This window comes from Portunus trituberculatus, chromosome 40, assembly GCF_017591435.1.
Source record: "Portunus trituberculatus isolate SZX2019 chromosome 40, ASM1759143v1, whole genome shotgun sequence".
Taxonomy (NCBI): domain Eukaryota; kingdom Metazoa; phylum Arthropoda; class Malacostraca; order Decapoda; family Portunidae; genus Portunus; species Portunus trituberculatus.
In genome coordinates, this window is record NC_059294.1 from 2,498,737 (window position 1) to 2,520,523 (window position 21,787).

At 40.8% G+C, this 21,787-nt stretch overlaps 2 protein-coding genes across 4 annotated transcripts; both read right to left on the reverse strand.

Annotated features, from left to right (window-relative positions):
* Positions 1-3,884: 3,884 nt before the first annotated feature.
* Positions 3,885-13,793, reverse strand: LOC123516323. 3 transcript variants are annotated; one of them, XM_045275607.1, is made up of 7 exons: positions 13,634-13,793; positions 9,613-9,993; positions 8,211-8,422; positions 7,949-8,087; positions 6,360-6,453; positions 5,799-5,825; positions 3,885-4,288 (listed from the first exon to the last, which is right to left on the reverse strand). In XM_045275607.1, exons 1-7 carry the CDS (start codon positions 13,716-13,718, stop codon positions 4,120-4,122), a joined length of 1,107 nt encoding a protein of 368 aa, XP_045131542.1. In that variant the 5' UTR covers positions 13,719-13,793; the 3' UTR covers positions 3,885-4,119. The 3 variants fall into 3 exon arrangements, with proteins under 3 accessions (XP_045131542.1, XP_045131541.1, XP_045131543.1); XM_045275606.1 differs by having other exon boundaries at positions 3,885-4,291; XM_045275608.1 differs by lacking the exon at positions 5,799-5,825.
* A 4,192-nt stretch (positions 13,794-17,985) lies between these two features.
* LOC123516247 lies at positions 17,986-21,037 on the reverse strand. Its single transcript, XM_045275478.1, has 4 exons — positions 20,891-21,037; positions 20,629-20,767; positions 19,269-19,393; positions 17,986-19,132 (listed from the first exon to the last, which is right to left on the reverse strand). Exons 1-4 carry the CDS (start codon positions 21,035-21,037, stop codon positions 18,902-18,904), a joined length of 642 nt encoding a protein of 213 aa, XP_045131413.1. The 3' UTR covers positions 17,986-18,901.
* Positions 21,038-21,787: the final 750 nt, after the last annotated feature.

The window sequence follows — 21,787 nt, forward strand, 5'->3', positions numbered from 1 at the left end:
AGTCCCCCGCATCACGGCAGGAAGCAAGGGAATTTGACTCAAACTTCCTTGGCGGGTGACTTCCTACAGGTTGCGCGAGTTACTCTTGGAAAGGTAATTTCCTGCTGCTGTGACTAGAGGTGTCGGTAAAAGTAAGGGCATTATAATTATGTCTTTCTTTGTTTTTCCCAAGTTAGCAAGTATACTAATACCAATATATATATATATATATATATATATATATATATATATATATATATATATATATATATATATATATATATATATATATATACATATATAAGATAGACTAATATTTGAAAAAAAATCTTTATGCCATGTATATTATCATCAATCTGTTATCTACTCGAAGCCGTGTGTGTGCGTGCGTGTGTGTGTGGAAGGGAAATCTGTCAAGGGGTTTTTGGTGAAGGTTCATGGGTTCATCAGAGTGCCTGCTAAACTGTTGACTGAAGCTTCGAGGTAAGAGTCAAATTCTGTTTCCAACGCCTGTGTTCGTACGTGTTGCCACTGAGGGTGTGCTGCTTTTTCTCCACACTTTTAATGGAATATGCTAAATTTAAGCAAATACATTTTATTTTACTATCTTTCACAAATAATAATGCAAAGCAATGAAACATTTTAACAGATCCAAGGCAGCCCTCTACCGGCCAGTATCTCAACTAATGGAGCAGGCGTCTCTCCATCTTAGTTAAATGAGCATCATCCTGATATTGGAGTGATGGAGTGTTATCACCGGTCTACTTTTCGTATGAGTATATGTTATCGTTACAGAGACCTGCGATGGATCCCTCCATCATGAAGGCAGGAAAAATATGTCTTGTCAAATATCCTTCATTGGCTGTATCTAGAGAGAGAGCGAGGAGCTGGACAACCTTCATTGACTGTTGACTTGTGGATACTATTGCTGTTAGTACTGTTGCTGTTGGTGATGGTGCTACTGTTGGTGATAATGATTCTGCTTATCCTGTTGTTTCAATTTCTACTACTACGCAGAAAATTTAACTTAGTCAATACACGAAATGTATAACAGAAAACTGCCTGTAAAATTCCAGTCAAGCTACAATCTCTTTTAAAAAGAAAGAAAAGTTGCTCTTTGTTTTTGTGGTGGTGGTTGTGGTGTGGTGGTGGTTGTGATGGTGGTGGTGAGGGTGTGGATGTGGTCGTTGAAAAAAAAAAAAAAACTGAAATAGTTACTGTTGCTTAGTAATATCGTACATTCTCTCGAAACTGTTTTCTTTGGTGTAGCGATGAGAGGGAAACTAGAATAATGCAATTTGCTCTCCTGATACTTATTGATAAGCAAGGGCTAACTTATTAGGGTAGTTAGGAAGAGGTAGTTCGTAGATTAAGACATTGAGGTCTCGGAAAATTTCACATACCTTGATAGTGTAGTGCGTAACAACGGTGGGTCGAGCCAGGAAGTTGTACGGTGGATTGGCCTGGCCCACGGCGTTATGGACTAGCTCAACACGAATATTTGACGTTGTCGGTACCTGTGCAGACGGAAGAAGATTCGGATCTTCAAGTTGCTGGTGATCCCTGTCTTACTCTACGGTTGTGAGACATGTACGCAAAACACCGATCTGAAGAGGCGCATTGATGTCTTTGGTATTAGATGCTTTCGCAGGATCATGGGGTAACGCTGGTATGACTGTGTCAAATCAGCGATTGCTCCGTGAGACTGATTCGAGGCCGATTATCAGCATAGTCCATCGACGCCAACTGCGACTATATGGACATGTGGCATGCTACCTGGAAGCCGTTCCTACATATCGGGTTGTCTCCGAAAGGGATAACCCAGCATGGAGGAGGCCAATGGGACGTCCACAGAACTCATGGCTGCTGTAAGTCGATGCCTCTTGCTGGGAGTTACTTGGCACGGGAAGGGATCCTGCATGGAAACTCGCGAGGCGTGACCGCCTGGAGTGGCGCCATAGAGTATAGGCGAGGCGACGCACCCCCCGGCGTATCCCCCCCATCCCCCCATGATTGATTGAGTTCGTAGGAGGAGGTAATAGACACCTCCAAAACGATAAATTACCCTCAGCGAGGTCTAACAACACTAGTTCTGATCTGAACCAATTCTGGTCTGGACCAGTTCAGGTCTGGAGCAATTCAAGGAGTGCTGTGAACTTATCATTAAAGCTTGCTGTGAACTCGATAAACGTCTTCCTTTGTGTCTCACAACTCAAGGGGGCAGTCACAGCCTTCACACAAAACTACATGCACTTTCTACACACACACACACACACACACACACACACACACACACACACACACACACACACTTCTCTTAAAAAAAAAAAAAATGGTGACTCAAACACTAGCCTCGGAGTCCCATATTGGGAAGGGGACCATGAATATCCCGAGGTCGGACTGCTCCCTCGATATCGACTATATATATCTTAACATCCCCCTCAACTTTTTTTTTCGTTAACTTCTGCAACATTCGCGGTCTTAGATTTAATTTTCAATCTGTAGAACACCACCTCTCCTCTGGCAAACCTCATCTTCTTTTCCTCACCGAAATATAAGTGTCTGAGGCAACTGACAGTAGCCTCTTTTCTGTTCCCTCCCTCTTTCTCTATTCTCATTTTCGTTTCAAAGCTGGATGCTGTGTCTATCTGTGCAACGACTTGACTTGCTCTCGTGTTCTTGAATCTTCTGAGTTTTCCACCATTTGGCTTCAAATCATAAGTCACTCTCTAACTAGATTTATTCGTCCTGTCTGGCTCTCTCCTAACCTCCCTGACTATAAGAAATTGTTTGACGACTTTAACTTCCAAAGTGCAGCACATTCTTTCTCTCTATCCCTTCACAAATAAAACACTCAGTGAAATATATAGGCAGTTCAAATATAACACTTAATGAAATATACAAACATTAACTCGCACATGACTCTTACAAGTACTGTAATATATCTGCGTTGCGGCAGCTTCCTCCTAAATTCACATGTCTGCGTCACTACGATTTACTCATAATACTTAAGACATTGATACAAGAAAGATTAATATATCTGCGTTGCGGTGACTTCCTCTTAAATTTACACATATCAGCATCACGTCGATTTCCTCATAACACTCAGAACATTGACACCAGAAATAATATATACAGATTCGACAACCACTCAATACGACGAAGTTCTCAAACACTCACAAAACACACCAGAAAGATATCATACCGTCACAACAATTACTCTTTCCATAACTATTACTTAACTAATATCAAAATAGTAAATGTAAACATCCTATCATTATTCCTTCATCATTTTAATAACAATTCTGAATTACTTGCTTTCAAGACTGCATTATAACTTCTAAACTCCACTTTCTGTTACATGATTCCTTTCATATTTCCCCCGCGGCCTCTTCCCTGTCCCGCGGCCTTTCAAAATCTCAAGTCTCTCTCTCGATCTCTTCTATAATCTCTGCTTCTCTGCTACTGATTTCTCTCTCAATATCCTTACTAATATACTCCAGGATACATGAACCGTCCATAGGTCTGTCAATATATATAATTTTACCACTCAGAACAAAACAAGGCGGAGTTTGGGGTATGAGGGGAGAGTGAGAGGCAGGTCAAGTACCCATAAATCACCTCCTCTTTCCCCTCCTTCGCACACCGCGTCCAGCAGGCCGACGTCACCGATTATCTGTCCCACTCATGCGGTAAATGTTTATAGTATTCTTCCTGTGTGATGTACATTTACTTGGCCTCTCATATTCTACTTACCAACAACTTTGCTGCTTTATCAATTTTCTCTACTTCCTTTTTTCTTCCTTGTTTTCTCATTCTCTTTTCTCCATCGTCCTGTATACAGATATGCCATACCACCTAAATCAAACGAATCGTGAAATATTAGTTTTTATTTTACAGTGAGATATTTACGTTTATATTTGAACAGATGATATATTTTTCTTTACAGTCAGACAAGGAATAGAAAAAGAAACAACTTCTTCAGATGTTTCTTATTAACACAAATGAGAATGGATCACGAAGTCAGTACAACAGACTGAGTATAGGTGATTGCCATAATAATATAGAAGAATCTTTACTTCCAAGAGAAAGTGAAACATCGTCAAGGTAAATTTCCGTTGCACCTCCTCGTCGTTTTCTTCACTGGTGTGCCTGTCTACGGCTCAAAGTGTCGTCTATCTCGTCATAGACTGCATCTGAGCAGTCAGGGTATGTTGAGTTGTGCGGGTGGGAGGCGGGACGCTGAAGGAAGGACTCACCGGCGAGGTGGTTCTCGGTGAGCAGGTTTCCCGGCCCGATAGTTGTAGTGCTGCTTTACAACGGAATAATTCGTTGGTTAACAAAATCGGTATTTCAATTTGCATGTCTCCGACAATTCAAAATGACATAGACAGACAGACAGACAGACAGGCAGACACACACACACACACATACACGCGCGCCCGGTAGCTCAGTGGTTAGAGCATTGGCTTCACAAGCCAGATGACCGGGGTTCGATTCTCCGGCCGGGTGAAGATATTTGGGTGTGTCTCCTTTCACGTGTAGCCCCTGTTCACCTAGCAGTGAGTAGGTACGGGATGTAAATCGAGGAGTTGTGACCTTGTTGTCCCGGTGTGTGGTGTGTGCCTGGTCTCAGGCCTATCCGAAGATCGGAAATAATGAGCTCTGAGCTCGTTCCGTCAGAGACTGCAGCAGATCAAACAGTGAAACACACACCGCGTAGTGTAGTGGTTAGCACGCTCGACTCACAATCGAGAGGGCCGGGTTCGAGTCCCGGCGCGGCGAGGCCAATGGGCAAGCCTCTTTAATGTGTAGCCCTGTTCACCTAGCAATAAATAGCTACACTCGAGGGGTTGTGGCCTCGCTTTCCCGGTGTGTGGAGTGTGTTGTGGTCTCAGTCCTACCCGAAGATCGGTCTATGAGCTCTGAGCTCGCTCCGTAATGGGGAAGACTGGCTGGGTGACCAGCAGACGACCGTGGTGAATTACACACACACACACACACAGACCGCGTAGTGTAGTGGTTAGCACGCTCGACTCACAATCGGGAGGGCCGGGTTCGAGTCCTGGAAAGCGGCGAGGCAAATGGGCAAATGGGCAAGCCTCTTAATGTGTGGCCTCTGTTCATCTAGCAGTAAATAGGTACGGGATGTAACTCGAGTGGGTTGTGGCTTCGCTTTCCCGGTGCATGTTGTGTGTTATGTGGTCTCAGTCCTACCCGAAGATCGGTCTATGATCTATGAGCTCTGAGCTCGCTCCGTAATGGAGAAGACTGGCTGGGTGACCACCAGACGACCGAGGTGAATTACACACACACACACACACACACACACCGCGTAGCACACTCGGCTCACGACCGAGGGGGCCCGGGTTCGAGTTCCAGGAGCGAAGAGGCAAATGGGCGAGGCAAAGTAAAGGAAGCAAAATAAGGAAACCAATCGATGGGTCAGCAGTGCAGCACTATGAAGGTGTGTTCCCACTTGGAGGTGGTGGGCCAGTGTGGCGCTGCAAACCGCCTCACCCTCTGTTTGCCCCCCACCCCCATCCCCCGCCATGTCGCGTGCGTTCACCTAGCAGTAAATAGGTTCGGGATGTAACTGGATGGGTTATGGTCTCGCTGTTCCGGTGTGTGGCGTGTGGTGTGGTCTGTCTTACCCGAAGATCGGTCGGTATGAGCTCTGAGCTCTTTCCGTATAGGGGAAAGGCTGGCTCGGTGACCAGCAGACGACCATCGTGAATAACATACACACAAACACACACACACACACACTCAGAAATACACACACACACACACACACACACACACAACTACTGGCTCACCTCAATTCGTGCTGTTGCCTGAAGAACCTGGAAAAAAGTAAATACAGAGAAAAATGGATTGTGTGAATTATGCGATTGACTTTGAGAGGCTTTCATCAGTAACAATTATATACTGTAGTTAAGATACATATGTCTGAATTAGGGCGTTATTTTATGCTATCATTATGAACATGTGCTGAGGCAGATGTAAATGGAACTTTTGATTTAATTGGAAAAAAAAAAATCCTTTGTATGAAGTCCACGACAAGACGCTAAAGCAATGGAGGTTCACAAAGATTTCTCATGCTCAGAATATCTCTTTAAGCTGTTGAAAATGTTATAGTTTCATTTCCTCCTGGCTTTTGTTGTTAGTGTTACGGAAACTTGAAAGATCAAATCAAGAAATATGGAAATTGTAGAACTTCAGGTGAAAAATATATTATTGTATACATAGTGAAGCAAAGATAAAAGATATCTTTACATTTTAATGTAACATAATGCACTCAATGATCCCACTACACATATGAGATCAGTGATATTTAGAATTAAGAAATAAAGAATAATTGAAAGATATTGTGTTACCTTCTGAGAGAGAAGTGGACAATGATGTTGCCCACAGCTGCCACCCACAAGAGGACAAGTGTGAGACTGTAGTAGCACAGATGATCTGGATTGACTGTAACAGCATATATATATATATATATATATATATATATATATATATATATATATATATATATATATATATATATATATATATATATATATATATATATATATATATATATATATATCATTTAAACTAATAAAACCTAATGTTTGTACTGTTTTTATAAGTTTATATGAAAACTCTTTTCACTGCTTTAAAACTTATTAGAGAATTAAAATGTATCTTTATTAGAATTGTGTTAATTAGCTAGGTGTGATAGATGACTATCAGGCCTAGGGAATATAAAATGAAATCTCGTGCCCCGGCCCTCTTTGTCCCTGCGTAGCGAGAAATCATGTCCCTTGAAAAATCATATACTACCCATATTGCAAATGCCCCACCCAGGAAAAAATGTACCCAGCCGTCAGTATGCCTCGAGTCACTATCATGAACAGAGACACAAAGCACTTGGATATGTTGCATGGAAAGCTCTCTCTCTCTCTCTCTCTCTCTCTCTCTCTCTCTCTCTCTCTCTCTCTCTCTCTCTCTCTCTCTCTCTCTCTCACACACACACACACACACACACACGACCTGGTAGCTCAGTGGTTAGAGCGCTGGCTGCACAAGCCAGAGGACCGGGGTTCGATTCCCCGACAGGGTGGAGATATTTGGGTGTGTCTCCTTTCACGTGTAGTCCCTGTTCACCTAGCAGTGAGTAGGTACGGAATGTAAATCGAGGAGTTGTGACCTTGTTGTCCCGGTGTGTGGTGTGTGCCTGGTCTCAGACCTATCCGAAGATCGGAAATAATGAGCTCTGAGCTCGTTCCGTAGGGTAACGTCTGGCTGTCTCGTCAGAGACTGCAGTAGATCAAACAGTGAATTACACACACACCATCGTTACGTTTCTTACATTAGATTGCATGACATGACGTGCCACAAACAGCAGGTGTGTGTGTGTGTGTGTGTGTGTGTGTGTGTGTGTGTGTCAGAGAGAGAAGGGGGGGAAGGGGTGGAGTTACACCTCATGTACTTTACCTGCCAATCAGGAAAAGATGTGGGAGGGGCTTACTTTGGGGGAGTCTGTCATCTTACTGTAGAACGAGTATACCACCATCATTACAGTTACTACCACGACCACTGCTACTACTACTACTACGACTACTACTACTACTACTACTACTACTACTAGTAATAAAAATGATAATCGTAAAAATACAAGTAATAATAAAAACAAACAAACAAATGCAGCAGGAAGAATGATAATATAATAAGAAAACTTTATGGTAGAAAAAGGGAATCACTTTATGAAGAAACTAAACTGCACTCAACTATATAAGTGGATTTTAGGCAATGAAGACATAAAATGTAAAATAATTGTCTTGAGGATAGAAAACAAATAAACTGAAGAGATGTGGATGAAAAAAAATACAGAATTACCGAGATTATTTCATACATATTATTCTGATAGACGATATTGTAATGGGTACTTAGAAATGTTCAGAGAAAAACGAGTGTTTAGTACTTGTCGGTAGTTCCTTGTAACAGTGGAGCAGTAGGTCGCTGTGCTGCATGAGGGTGAAGTTGCCATCAGCGCTCACCAGAGAGAAGGTCGATAAGTCGCAACCAACGTCCACGACGGTCTCCCACACACCTTCATACACCTGAGTGAGGATGAGCCCTGTGAATGTTGACCTGCTTAACAGATGACAATAAAGGTAGTGAGGGACAGCCTGCAGCGATACATAGACATTGAGCAAAGCGGAGTAGTAATTAGCACAACTCACAACAGCAGGAGAAGCACCATGAATGCTCTTCACGTTCAGTCTGTGGTAGGGCTGGGATGAAAACAGCTGACCCAGAGGAAGGTTGACGTTCCCGACCGTCACCTGCAGCTGGGTGTTGCTTTTCCCTGCCAGAGTGAGGTGGAGGGCATCGCTTCCTTGAGGTGCGGCGATGTGCAGAGGGACGCCGCGCTCCACTTCCCTCACAGGAGTCACTGTGTAGGATGTGGTGGACAAAAGTGAGCTTTTGTCGTTTTTATTACACCTTATGAACTACTGTCAATCAAAGTGTCTTTCTTACAGATATCTTTTCTTCCCGTCTCTTAGCTGTCAGTGGCTCATTCATATATTCAGCAACTATTACTGGTATAATTTGTCTGTTCCTAACTTTTCTCTGTGCTCCTTTTGCGGGGTCATTCTTAATTGTCTTTCGTTTTTCCTTCCCCTGGAAGATTTATTTTTCTTTCGTAGAAACTATAGGTTTGGCCATAATTCAAAAATCATATATTTTTTTCCTTAGGGCCTCTGTCTTCAACATCAAACCCTTCTATTTTTTTCCAGCAAGATCCGATAATTCAATGTTAAGACCATGATACACATCCTTGGGAAGTATGACATGTCTTTATAGTTAGTTTTAAGGCTTGTTAATTCCTTATACTTTCCGTTGTGAAATTTGCATCAATATACATTTTTTTTTTTTTTTTTTTTTTTACATTACAAGGGCACTGGCCAAGGGCAAACAAAGTGTTGGAAAAAAAAAAATCCCGCTGGTTGCCAGGCCCTGTTAAGAAGAAAGTAGAAAGAGAAAAAACAAAAAAAATCTAAAAGGAGGGTCCAGTTAACGTAAGAGGTGTCTTGACACTCCTCTTTTGAAAGAGTTTAAGTCATAGGCAGGTGGAAATACAGACACAGGTAGAGAGTTCCAGAGTTTACCAGTGTAGGGAATGAAGGAGTGAAGATACTGGTTAACTCTTGCATTAGGAAGATGGACAGAATAGGGATGAGAAGAAGTAGAGAGTCTTGTGCAGCGAGGCCGCAGGAGGGGGGAAGGCATGCAGTTAGCAAGTTCAGAAGAGCAGACAGCATGAAAACAGCGGTAGAAGACAGATAAAGATGCAACATTGCGGCGGTGACTTAAAGAATCAAGACAGTCAGTTAGAGGAGAAGAGTTGATAAGACGAAAAGATAAAAGACTGTTTCTTTACCTCTTTATGCACTATCTTCATTTACTTTAAACCGTAAGATTATTAGCCAATGAACGTAAGGTTTCAATATCACAAGGAGTTCTAATGTCCTTCTGTCATGATACTGATGACATGAAATAGTTGTCCTAGTGTTTATGCTCTTCCTCTTCCTCCTCCTCCTCCTCCTCCTCCTCTTCCTCTTTGCAAGAATTGCTACTCACGTGTGATGCAGGAATTTCTGAAATAATCCATAAAAACCTCAAGTCGAGCTGTGGAAGATTTAAATTTCGTGTTGATCCAAGTATTGTTTCTGTCATCGGTGATGGTGAGTGTTTCCTGCTGCACCTCCAGGAGGAACTGATGCCATGCGGAGCACACTGGCCACGATACCGCAGTGCTCGATTCTTCATTATCTCTCTTGTTATTTATGACTGTGGTAACGTGAGTGTGGTTACATGTTGTGGTTTTATATGCCAAGGTGTCCTCTGCATAATAGTTCACTTTCAGAAAAGTACCAACTTCAGCATTCTTTATGAAGCCCCAGATGGTGGTTTGACTGTTGATTGTTGACGCGATATTAAAGGAAGAAGCAACTTTACACTCTGAAAAAAAAAAAAGAGAAGAAAACTAAATAAGTGTGGTGACCTCGCACCTCAGTTTTTACCGTACTCTTATGTAAAAAACAAGAAGAAATAAAAAAAGAAAAGAAAAGAAAAAGTAGGGAGAAAGAAAAGAAAAAGATAGACCAAATAAGAAGAAAGAAGAAATGGAGAAAACGGATGAAGTAGAAATAAAATAAGCAGTTATTCCAACGGGAAGGTAGTACACGATATGAAATGAGCAAAGAGAACAACAAACATGGACATATGACACAAGCAGTACTTAAATGGAAAAAGGCCATAAACCATTTGAAAAGATAGCCAGTGTCAAAAGAAGATTAACGGTAATGATGTAGAGGAGAAGGTAGAAGAAACTATAGAAAGGGAAAGTATTTTAAAAGACGTAAGGCACCAGAAATAAAGGTTAACCAATAGAAACATGCTAACACACATTTTGTGCTGCGCTGCGAAATTGTCTCTTTGCTCTGCTTGGCGTTCTGTTCCAGTACTACTCCAGTGAGAAGATCTTATGTATAAATAAAAAAATGTGAATGATAGATCTATAAAAGGTTATGAAAATAAAGATAATTTTCTGAGGAAAATAGACGGTCCCAAGCAACCGTATAAAAAACGGTGGCAGAGAATTAGTAAGAGACAGTAGCAGACAGAGATGCAGAGGTAACCAGAGGGCATTTTTTGTACGTTATGGCCTATAGCTTCTGTAGGCATACTTGAATAATTATGTGGTAAGCCTGACAAGACAGGGGTCGAGATGGATGGAAAGTATGTTTAACTTGGAGCATAAGAACATAAGAACATAAGAAAAGAGGGAAGCTGCAAGAGGCCGCCAGGCCTATACGAGGCAGTCCCTGTGTGCTTAAGCTACCTAATTCCATCTATCTTCCCCATCCATGAACTTATCTAACCTTCTTTTAAAGCTCCCTATTGACTCAGCCCTGACTACATGACCACTGAGACTGTTCCACTCATCAACCACTCTGTTTGAAAACCAGTTTCTTCCCATTTCTTTCCTAAACCTGAATTTTTCAAGTTTAAACCCATTATTTCTGGTTCTGTCCCCGCTACTGATCCTAAGAACTACATTCATGTCCCCTTTGTTAAAACCCTTATACCACTTAAATACTTCTATCAGGTCTCCTCTAACCTATGTCTCTAAGGAATGCAGATTAAGTTTTTCAGTCTCTCTTCATAGGAATATCCTCATTCCCTGTATCTTTTAGTCATCCTCCTTTGCACTGACTCCAACAGAGCTATGTCCTTCCTGAAATGTGGGGACCAGAATTGTACCGCATAGTCAAGATGTGGCCTGACCAGCGCCAAGTATAATTTTAGTATTACTTCAGGACTCCTGCTTTTAACACTTCTAAAAATGAAACCTAATACTCTATTCGCCTTATTTCTGGCCTCAATACATTGCTTCCTTGTACCGAGATCAGAGCTAACTATGACTCCTAAATCTTTCTCATACTTGGAACTTCCTAGTGCCACGTTATCTATCGTGTACCTATTGCTTGGATTATCTCTACCTACGCTCAGTACCCTGCACTTGTTAATATTGAACTGCATTTGCCATCTATCTGTCCATTCTTTCATCCTATCCAAGTCAGCCTGCAAAGCCTTGGCATCCGAATCGGACCTAATTAATCTACCTATCTTTGTGTCGTCCGCAAATTTACTGATATCACTATTAATTCCACTATCCAAGTCGTTGATATATATTAAAAATAATAATGGCCCTAAAACTGAGCCCTGTGGCACCCCACTAACTACTTCTCCCCACTCGGAATTAGATCCATTAATTACTACCCTTTGTCGCCTGTCGTCTAACCACGCTTTAACCCAGCCTAATATTCTACCCTCTATACCGTGTGCTTTAACCTTTTTTAAGAGCCTCTGGTGAGGTACCTTGTCAAAGGCTTTACTGAAATCTAAGTATAGAATATCATAATTATCACCCTTATCTGCCGCCTCATAAATCTTACTATAGAAGCTCAGGAAGTGTTTTCTAGTGTAGAATTTGTATATTTCTTTAAAAATAGGAATATTTTGTTCATTTGATCATTTGTGTTTAGTGTAATAGGTTCGGTTTGCTTATGAAGAATGACTTAATTACGGAATATTTATGGTAATTGATATGATGCTAATTCCGTGTGTGATTTTCTTACTGAGTCTTGATTGTGCTAATTGAATCTGAGTTTTGTTTACGAAATTCATAATATCTGTTTTCTAACACGATGACTGCATCAAATATGAAAAATGTTTGTTGAAAAAGTATAGAATGATATCAAATTAACTTGAATGAAATGACCAAAGCGAATGAGAATTTTTGATTCGTAAGAAATGTAAATTAAAAGTTGTAATTAATCAGAATATTAAAATGTTTGTGAGTTTCTAATAGTCTTTGAATACCAAATACCAAAGGCAACATCTCGATGTACGAAAGGTATATGAATAATTATTTTTCAATTTCTCAATGTGGGATTGTTAGTCATGTTTATGCAGAGTTTTCTTGAATTTTTAACTTTTTAATGTCATTAAGAATATAAAGTTATTATTACAAAGTGGAAAGCATGATTTATCAGCAAAGCATTATAATAAGATTAGTAATTAAAACAAAAAAATCACTCATTTTGCTAAAAGTTTATGTAATTATAAAAGATTAAATACATCTTATGATTAACTTCACTTTGAAACATGTACAATATGTGTAACAGATTACCCAATTTCAATAGTAACAGCTGTGTGTGTGTGTGTGTAATAATAATAATAATAATAATAATAATAATAATAATAATAATAATAATAATAATGATAATAATCATAATATTTCGGTAAGAGTCAGCTGAAAATTTTGCATGTTATTATACTTACACATATACTAACATTCATACAGTCTACACAACCCCGTGGTGGCATCTGACATCCCGATGCGCGGCTGCTTGATAGCGCCAGCCGCCAGATGAGCCTAGTGACTAAGCCCAGTGTAAGGGGTGGTCAGGCCACTCCCGTGTGTATTATTATTCAGAGTTTGTTTCTCCTACCCTGCAGCGGGTCACAACTTCCGACTTACACCAGGTACCCATTCACTGCCAGGTGAACAAGGGCCACATACTTGAATAGAAGCCTTGCTCAAATGACCTTTGGCGTGACTTGGGGATGGAAGCCAAAGTCTCCTGATTGTGAGTCGGACGTGCTACCATTGTACCACCAGGTTTGTGTGTGTGTGTGTGTGTGTGTGTGTGTGTAATTCACCTCGGTCGTCTGATGGTCACCCAGCCAGTCTTCCCCATTACGGAGCGAGCTCAGAGCTCATAGACCGATCGTCGGGTAGGACTGAGACCACATCAACACACAACACACACCGGGAAAGGGAGGCCACAACCCACTCGAGTTACATCCCGTACCTATTTACTGCAAGGTGAACAGGGGCCACACATTAAGAGGCTTGCCCATTTGCCTCGCCGCTTACCGGGACTCGAACCCGGCCCTCTCGATTGTGAGTCGAGCGTGCTAACCACTACACTACGCGGTGTAGTGTGTGTGTGTGTGTGTGTGTGTGTGTGTGTGTGTATCAAACTGTAGAATTGTTTATACATCCATTACGGGAACAGAAAATGCTTACCTGCTGGCATAGACAGAGAAATCGTGGGTGTCGGGATCATCACTGCCAGTATCACAACGGTCATCAACAGTGAACTCGGCCACATCTTGGTTTACACCTTTCCGCGATAGACACTGAAATTCGCGGCAGTCAAGAGTGAGGCCCCGATATGTTGCAACAGTATCTGAGAAAACTGTGTTGTGCAAGCCTCGCTTTTGTGTGGTTTTATATGTTTTAGGCGCCGTCCCGTGACGTCACATCCCTTATGTGTGATTACCAGTTCCTCACGCATTGGTGTTCTCTTAGGTGGCAATTAATCCTTGAATTTCTTCCTTCCAATCACTATGTGTGTATCATTATTATTATTATTATTATTATTATTATTATTATTATTATTATTATTATTATTATTATTATTATTATTATTATTATTATTACTATTATTATCATTATCATTATTAATATTATTATTAGGACGTAAACCGAAAAAAAATGCTATTGTTATTATTATTATTGTTATTATTAGTTGTTATTGTTCATCGTGTTTCCTTGTTCTGTTCTTGTTATTCTTGTTCTTATTATTGTTCTTCTTGTTCTAGTTTTTAATTTTTTTCTTCTTCTTATTCTGTTATTTCTATTTAGTTTCTTATTCTTAATGTCATGATCATTTTCACCACTACCACTACCACAGCTTCAATGTCCCTTGTCAGTACTGGAGACACGCAAGGTTCCTTCCTCCCTATCTCCTCTTTAATTTTATGTTATCATGTTTGTTTACCACGAGAAGACCTGCTGAATCGTAGCAGACATACATGTGGTGTTGGAGAGATTTCTTTGCCAGCATATCTCGTTCTTGGAGACAACTGACAAGGGAGTACACAACAAGGCAAGGGAGGAAGCGATACAGTGTAAGAAAATAGGAAATGCTACTACAACAATAGAAACATGCTCCTTGGACAGATAGTGTGTCATGGAAACAAAGGAGCGAATCGTAGTTTATCAGTAATCTCCAAACATGGCAAGATTTCCCTCAAAAAGAAAAGAAAAGAAAAAGAAAATAAAGGAACCCGAGGGATGGTGTGTTCACAGCTGAGGTAAAAAGATTTAGATTAACACACACACACTCACACACACACACACACACACACACACACACACACACACACACACACACACACACACACACATGCTCCTTCGGCTCACAACCAAGAGGGCCCGGGAGCGGCGAGGCAAAAGGGCGAGCTTCTTAATGTGCAGCCCGTGTTTACCTATCAATGAATAGTATGTACATGATGTAACACAAGTGGTTGTGGCCTCGCTGTACTGGTGTGTGGCGTGTGGTGTGGTCTCAGTTCTACCCGAAGATCGGTCAGTTTGAGCTCTCTGAGCTCTTTCCGTAGGGAAAAAGCTGGCTGGGTGACCAAAAGACTACCGTGGTGAATAACACACCGCGTAGTGTAGTGGTTAGCACAGTCGGCTCACAACTGGGTTGCAGTCCAGGGCCCGTCTATGCAAATGGTTGAAACTTCTAATGTGTAGCCTCTTTTCACCTAGCAGCAAGTAGGAATGGGACGTAATTCAAGGGGTTGTGGCCTAACTTTCCTGGTGTGTGGAGTGTAGTTTGGTCTCATCTCAGTCCTACTCGAAGAATTGGTCTATCAATTCTGAGTACGCTCCGTTATGGTGACCAAAAAGCGACCGTGAACACACACACACACACACACACACACACATGGTGGTGCAGTGGTAGCACGCTCGACTCACAATCGAGAGAGCTCAAGTTCGATTTCCGGAACAGATCAGAGGTCATTTGGGCAAGACTATTCTATTCAAGTGTGTGGCCTTTGTTCACCTAGCAGTGATTAGGTACCTGGTGTAAGAGGAGAAACAAACCGAACAAAAACAAAATGTACTTGGGGTAGCATCACCCTGGGGCCTAGGCCACTAGGCTTATTTGGCCCAATAAATAGCTGCCGCGCACCATATGTAAGGTGCCAAAATGGGGGGTGTGTAGACTTAAGAAGTATGATTGTTATTATATAAGAATATATCCATGTATAAATTGATTCAATATGTAGGATTTTCAGCTCTGTACCTGTACTAGCTGCCATTCAAATAAACCGAAATATTATTATTATTATTATTACACACACACACACACACACTCTCTCTCTCTCTCTCTCTCTCTCTCAAACACACACACACACACACACACACACACACACACACACAGAGAGAGAGAGAGAGAGAGAGAGAGAGAGAGAGAGAGAGAGAGAGAGAGAGAGAGAGAGAGAGAGAATTTTGTTGCAGTCACACAAACGGACAGTCTTATCAGTGAATATATTGAATATACCAAAGATTTACTGTGGTCTTTATGCTAAGCTATTGGAAAAGATCCCAGATGGAGGTGTTTCCATCAGAGTGATAGACTGATGTAATAGTATTGTTGTGTAAAAACAAGGGAGATATCAAGACACAAAGAGCTTTAGAGATCAAGGGCAGGAACTATATGTAGAGGCATTACTTTGTTGAGTTGTATGTGGAAGCTTACTTCCTTCTTGAATTGATTAAACAATAAGGGCATAAGAACATATGAAGATAAGGGAAGCTGCAAGAGGCCATCAGGACTATACACGTGGTACTCCCTGTATAGAACATACCTACCTATTTTCACCCATCATCCCTATGCATATATATCTGTCTATAATCTTGTTTTAAAAGCTCCCTATTGACTTAGCATTAACAATATGATAACAGAGTGTGTTCCATTCATGGCGTAGTGGATAAGGTGGTGAGCGTGGGATCGGGCAGACGTCCACGTGTAGGTTCGAACCCCACCACATTCCGCTCTGAAGCTATACCATTTGTCGAGTGGTTTAAAGTTACTTAGATGTCTCATGATACCCAGGTTCAAAAAGCATACAGCTAAGATGCGCTTGGGTGGTGATAAAGGCCCTAATATGGGTACCACTATAAGTAAAACTGCCTGCGCCACTAATGGGCGGAAGCTGAACAGCGCTTCCCACATATACTCTTTAAGTATGCCTACAGGGGCTATAGGCCATAACGTAATAAAAAAAAAAATATATATGACAACCAGTTCTTTCCCATCTCTTCCTTAAACATAAATATTCAAGCGTTTAACCCATTATTTCTGATTCAATCCTGACTATTGCTTCTAACTTTTCAATGTCATGTTTGTTATAACTCCAATACCGTTTAAAGACTTGTATCAGGTACTCTGTTAACCTATGTCTATTTAAGGAATCCAAATTCAACAGCTTCAGTCTTGTCGCATAATGAATATATCTCATCTTTTGTAGCTTTTTCGTCACTTTCCTTTGTATTCATTCTATTAGACCTATATCTTTCCTTTAATGGACGTACCAGAACTGTAAAATATCGTGTAAACCAGTGGCTCTCGAACTCTTCAAATTTAGGAATCTTTTCGCAATTCCCCCTACGAGCCCCTCATCCAATATTGGTAGAACCTCCTCCCAAAATAGGTGATATTTCTCTCTCTCTCTCTCTCTCTCTCTCTCTCTCTCTCTCTCTCTCTCTCTCTCTCTCTCTCTCTCTCTCTCACCTAGAATGCAAATGATTTAATCCCTTTCATACTCATCCAGTCCTACACTTATTGATGAATCAAGGTAAGCATTTGTCAAACATGTATAAATCTTTACCAAGGAAATCATGAAAGGTCTTCACGGAACCTTGGGCCTCCGTGGAACAAAGCTTGAGAATCACAGATCTAGATGAAGTCTGACCAACGCCGAATGTAATTTAGATTTTATTTAGGGAAATCTTTTAACACTCGTAAGAATCAAACGAAACACTCTATTTGCTTTATTTCTAGCCTCTTTATTGTACTTTTTTTAGACCGAGATCGGAGCTGATTATAACTCTTATATCCTTCTCACATCCTGAACCTACCAAAGCTCCGTTGTTTACTGTTTACCTATTGTGTGGATATTTTCTACCTACGCTAAATACTTTGCATTTGTTAATGTTAAAATGCATTTGCCATGAGTCTAGTGCTCTGAGTTTCATCAGATGGTAAATGAAATACAAGCATGGCTTTAGACAGGGGGTGTTATGTTCTGGATCACATACTCGTACATGTCATTGCTCAACTGTATTGTTGATTTGTCCAACTGAAAAAAAATATTCATCTATTTATGCAGTTATTTATTTTAAAGAAACGTTTGTTATAGTATGAAAGGAAGGATTACGATATAAATCTATGAGACGTAAAGTTAATGGTAAGCTGTTAAAATTTATTCATAGTGTATTTAATGACATTAAACTCTGTTCAGTATCAAATTAACAAATATCTGATGGAGAAAATCTGTCTTCACTGTCTTTTGCTTACTATATTAATGAACTAAAATAAAATCTCAATGAATACGATTGTTATGATCTAGATTTCGGTAACAATCTGAATGATTATTTGCGTTTATTGTGATCTATATATGACACACACAATGGTACTATGTGACAGAGAGGCGAACATAACCAGGTGCTAGCAGTTCTTCATGGGCATTGTTGTAGCTGGTAGGTAAAAGTTAACTGTGGTAAGAATGAAAATGTAATATTCAGTAAAAGTTAAGTAAAAAAAAAATGTAATTTCAATCTTTGTGATAAGGTTATTGGGATGGACAGTGATGATATGTAGACACATGGCTATATTATTTATTGATAATGGAAGGTTCAAAGAGTTGGAAATCGTGACTGATTGAATGATAATAGAATTGATAGATTGATCAAAGAATACAAAGGATGTGAAGGCGCCGTATGATCGTTGTCATATGGCGTGGCGCACAGAAAACGTAAAGAACGATAAGATGAAGAAAGAAGGTAACGTTACTGGTAATGTCCATCCACCAGTGACAAAGGGAAAGCACTTGGCTCAGTTTCACAAACCCATCGGTACTAAGCACTCCAGTGACTGACAAGCCATTAAAGAAGGTGGAACCGCCTACCAAGATTAGGTGACTCACACTGCGGGATTCGAACTCTTGAAAAAAAAAAACAGCCATAGTCTTATATTCATTTATAATCAACACAAATCAAAGAAAATATTCTTCATTATTTTCATTATTCTTGAATGGCATTCTTCAGCGTGCTTTTTAGATTCTACAACATATTGTGTACACAAGTGCTTATCCATGCATGATGCCACTACAATATTCTTATTAATTCTTATTAATGCTTATAGTCTCAATGTACGATTATTTGCCACATTTCAGTATTACCAAGTAAAGCCTCAAGATGATTTACCTTGTCCCTTCAAGAGGAATGTCCTGAGACCTGGGGCCTATAGCCATGTAACTCAATCTCATCGTAAATACTGTTCGGGAGATCTTCCAAGTTTTCATATACAGGCGTGGCACTAGTAGAACAGGACTTTGGGGGCATTATTGTGGGAGGTGGAAGAGGCTCTAAGTACAGGGATGACTTCACTTCTGCTCTGATGTTAGTGTTGGTAACTTTGCTGATATCCGCCGTTTTCTGCTGATTCTGTGTCAAAATGTGAAAATGGGTATTATTACGTGCAAAATTTATGCTAGCAAGTATATTCAAACCAGTCACTTGTGAACATCAAATTTCACAGCGAAATATATCACCTTAATCTCATATTCAAGTGATATTTTACTTTTAATAAACTGGATCGTTTCATCTTGAAGTGGCAGAAGCAAGATGTAATCACGAAGACAAGGATTCCTACTGCACCAGAGAGGAAAACGCTCGTGAAGAAAGGACTTCCAGACCAATGCCACTCTTAGATATGATATGAAATATAGAGGAAAAAGAAAGAAAATGAGTGAAAAATACACATAGCCAACATTATTTTTGATATGCGTATTCGAGAAATCATGTCCCTTGAAAAACCATATACCACCCATATTGCAAATGCCCCACCCAGAAAAAAATGTCGTACCCAGCCGTCGGTATGTCTCAAGTCACCATCATGAACAGAGGCACAAAGCACTTGGATATGTTGTATGGAAAGGTCTCTCTCTCTCTCTCTCTCTCTCACACACACACACACACACACACACCGTCGTTACGTTTCATACATTAGATTGCATGACATGACGTGCCACAAACAGCAGGTGTGTGTGTGTGTGTGTGTGTAATTCACTGTTTGATCTGCTGCAGTCTCTGACGAGACAGCCAGACGTTACCCTACGGAACGAGCTCAGAGCTCATTGTTTCCGATCTTCGGATAGGCCTGAGACCAGGCACACACCACACACCGGGACAACAAGGTCACAACTCCTCGATTTACATCCCGTACCTACTCACTGCTAGGTGAACAGGGGCTACACGTGAAAGGAGACACACCCAAATATCTCCACCCGGCCAGGGAATCGAACCCCGGTCATCTGGCTTGTGAAGCCAGCGCTCTAACCACTGAGCTACCGGGCCGTGTGTGTGTGTGTGTGTGTGTGTGTGTGTGTGTGTGTGTGTCAGAGAGAGAAGGGGGGGAAGGGGTGGAGTTACACCTCATGTACTTTACCTGCCAATCAGGAAAAGATGTGGGAGGGGCTTACTTTGGGGGAGTCTGTCATCTTACTGTAGAACGAGTATACCACCATCATTACAGTTACTACCACGACCACTGCTACTACTACTACTACGACTACTACTACTACTACTACTACTACTACTACTACTAGTAATAAAAATGATAATCGTAAAAATACAAGTAATAATAAAAACAAACAAACAAATGCAGCAGGAAGAATGATAATATAATAAGAAAACTTTATGGTAGAAAAAGGGAATCACTTTATGAAGAAACTAAACTGCACTCAACTATATAAGTGGATTTTAGGCAATGAAGACATAAAATGTAAAATAATCGTCTTGAGGATAGAAAACAAATAAACTAAAGAGATGTGGATGAAAAAAAATACAGAATTACCGAGATTATTTCATACATATTATTCTGATAGACGATATTGTAATGGGTACTTAGAAATGTTCAGAGAAAAACGAGTGTTTAGTACTTGTCGGTAGTTCCTTGTAACAGTGGAGCAGTAGGTCGCTGTGTTGCATGAGGGTGAAGTTGCCATCAGCGCTCACCAGAGAGAAGGTCGACAAGTCGCAACCAACGTCCACGACGGTCTCCCACACACCTTCATACACCTGAGTGAGGATGAGCCCTGTGAATGTTGACCTGCTTAACAGATGACAATAAAGGTAGTGAGGGACAGCCTGCAGCGATACATAGACATTGAGCAAAGCGGAGTAGTAATTAGCACAACTCACAACAGCAGGAGAAGCACCATGAATGCTCTTCACGTTCAGTCTGTGGTAGGGCTGGGATGAAAACAGCTGACCCAGAGGAAGGTTGACGTTCCCGACCGTCACCTGCAGCTGGGTGTTGCTTTTCCTGCCAGAGTGAGGTGGAGGCATCGCTTCCTTGGGGTGCGGCGATGTGCAGAGGGACGCCGCGCTCCACTTCCCTCACAGGAGTCACTGTGTAGGATGTGGTGGACAAAAGTGAGCTTTTGTCGTTTTTATTACACCTTATGAACTACTGTCAATCAAAGTGTCTTTCTTACAGATATCTTTTCTTCCCGTCTCTTAGCTGTCAGTGGTTCATTCATATATTCAACAACTATTACTGGTATAATTTGTCTGTTCCTAACTATTCTCTGTGCTCCTTTTGCGGGGTCATTCTTAATTGTCTTTCGTTTTTCCTTCCCCTGGAAGATTTATTTTTCTTTCGTAGAAACTATAGGTTTGGCCATAATTCAAAAATCATATTTTTTTCCTTAGGGCCTCTGTCTTCAACATCAAACCCTTCTATTTTTTTCCAGCAAGATCCGGTAATTCAATGTTAAGACCATGATACACATCCTTGGGAAGTATGACATGTCTTTATACTCGTAGTTAGTTTTAAGGCTTGTTAATTCCTTATACTTTCCGTTGTGAAATTTGCATCAATATACATAAAGATAAAAGACTGTTTCTTTACCTCTTTATGCACTATCTTCATTTACTTTAAACCGTAAGATTATTAGCCAATGAACGTAAGGTTTCAATATCACAAGGAGTTCTAATGTCCTTCTGTCATGATACTGATGACATGAAATAGTTGTCCTAGTGTTTATGCTCTTCCTCTTCCTCCTCCTCCTCCTCCTCCTCCTCTTCCTCTTTGCA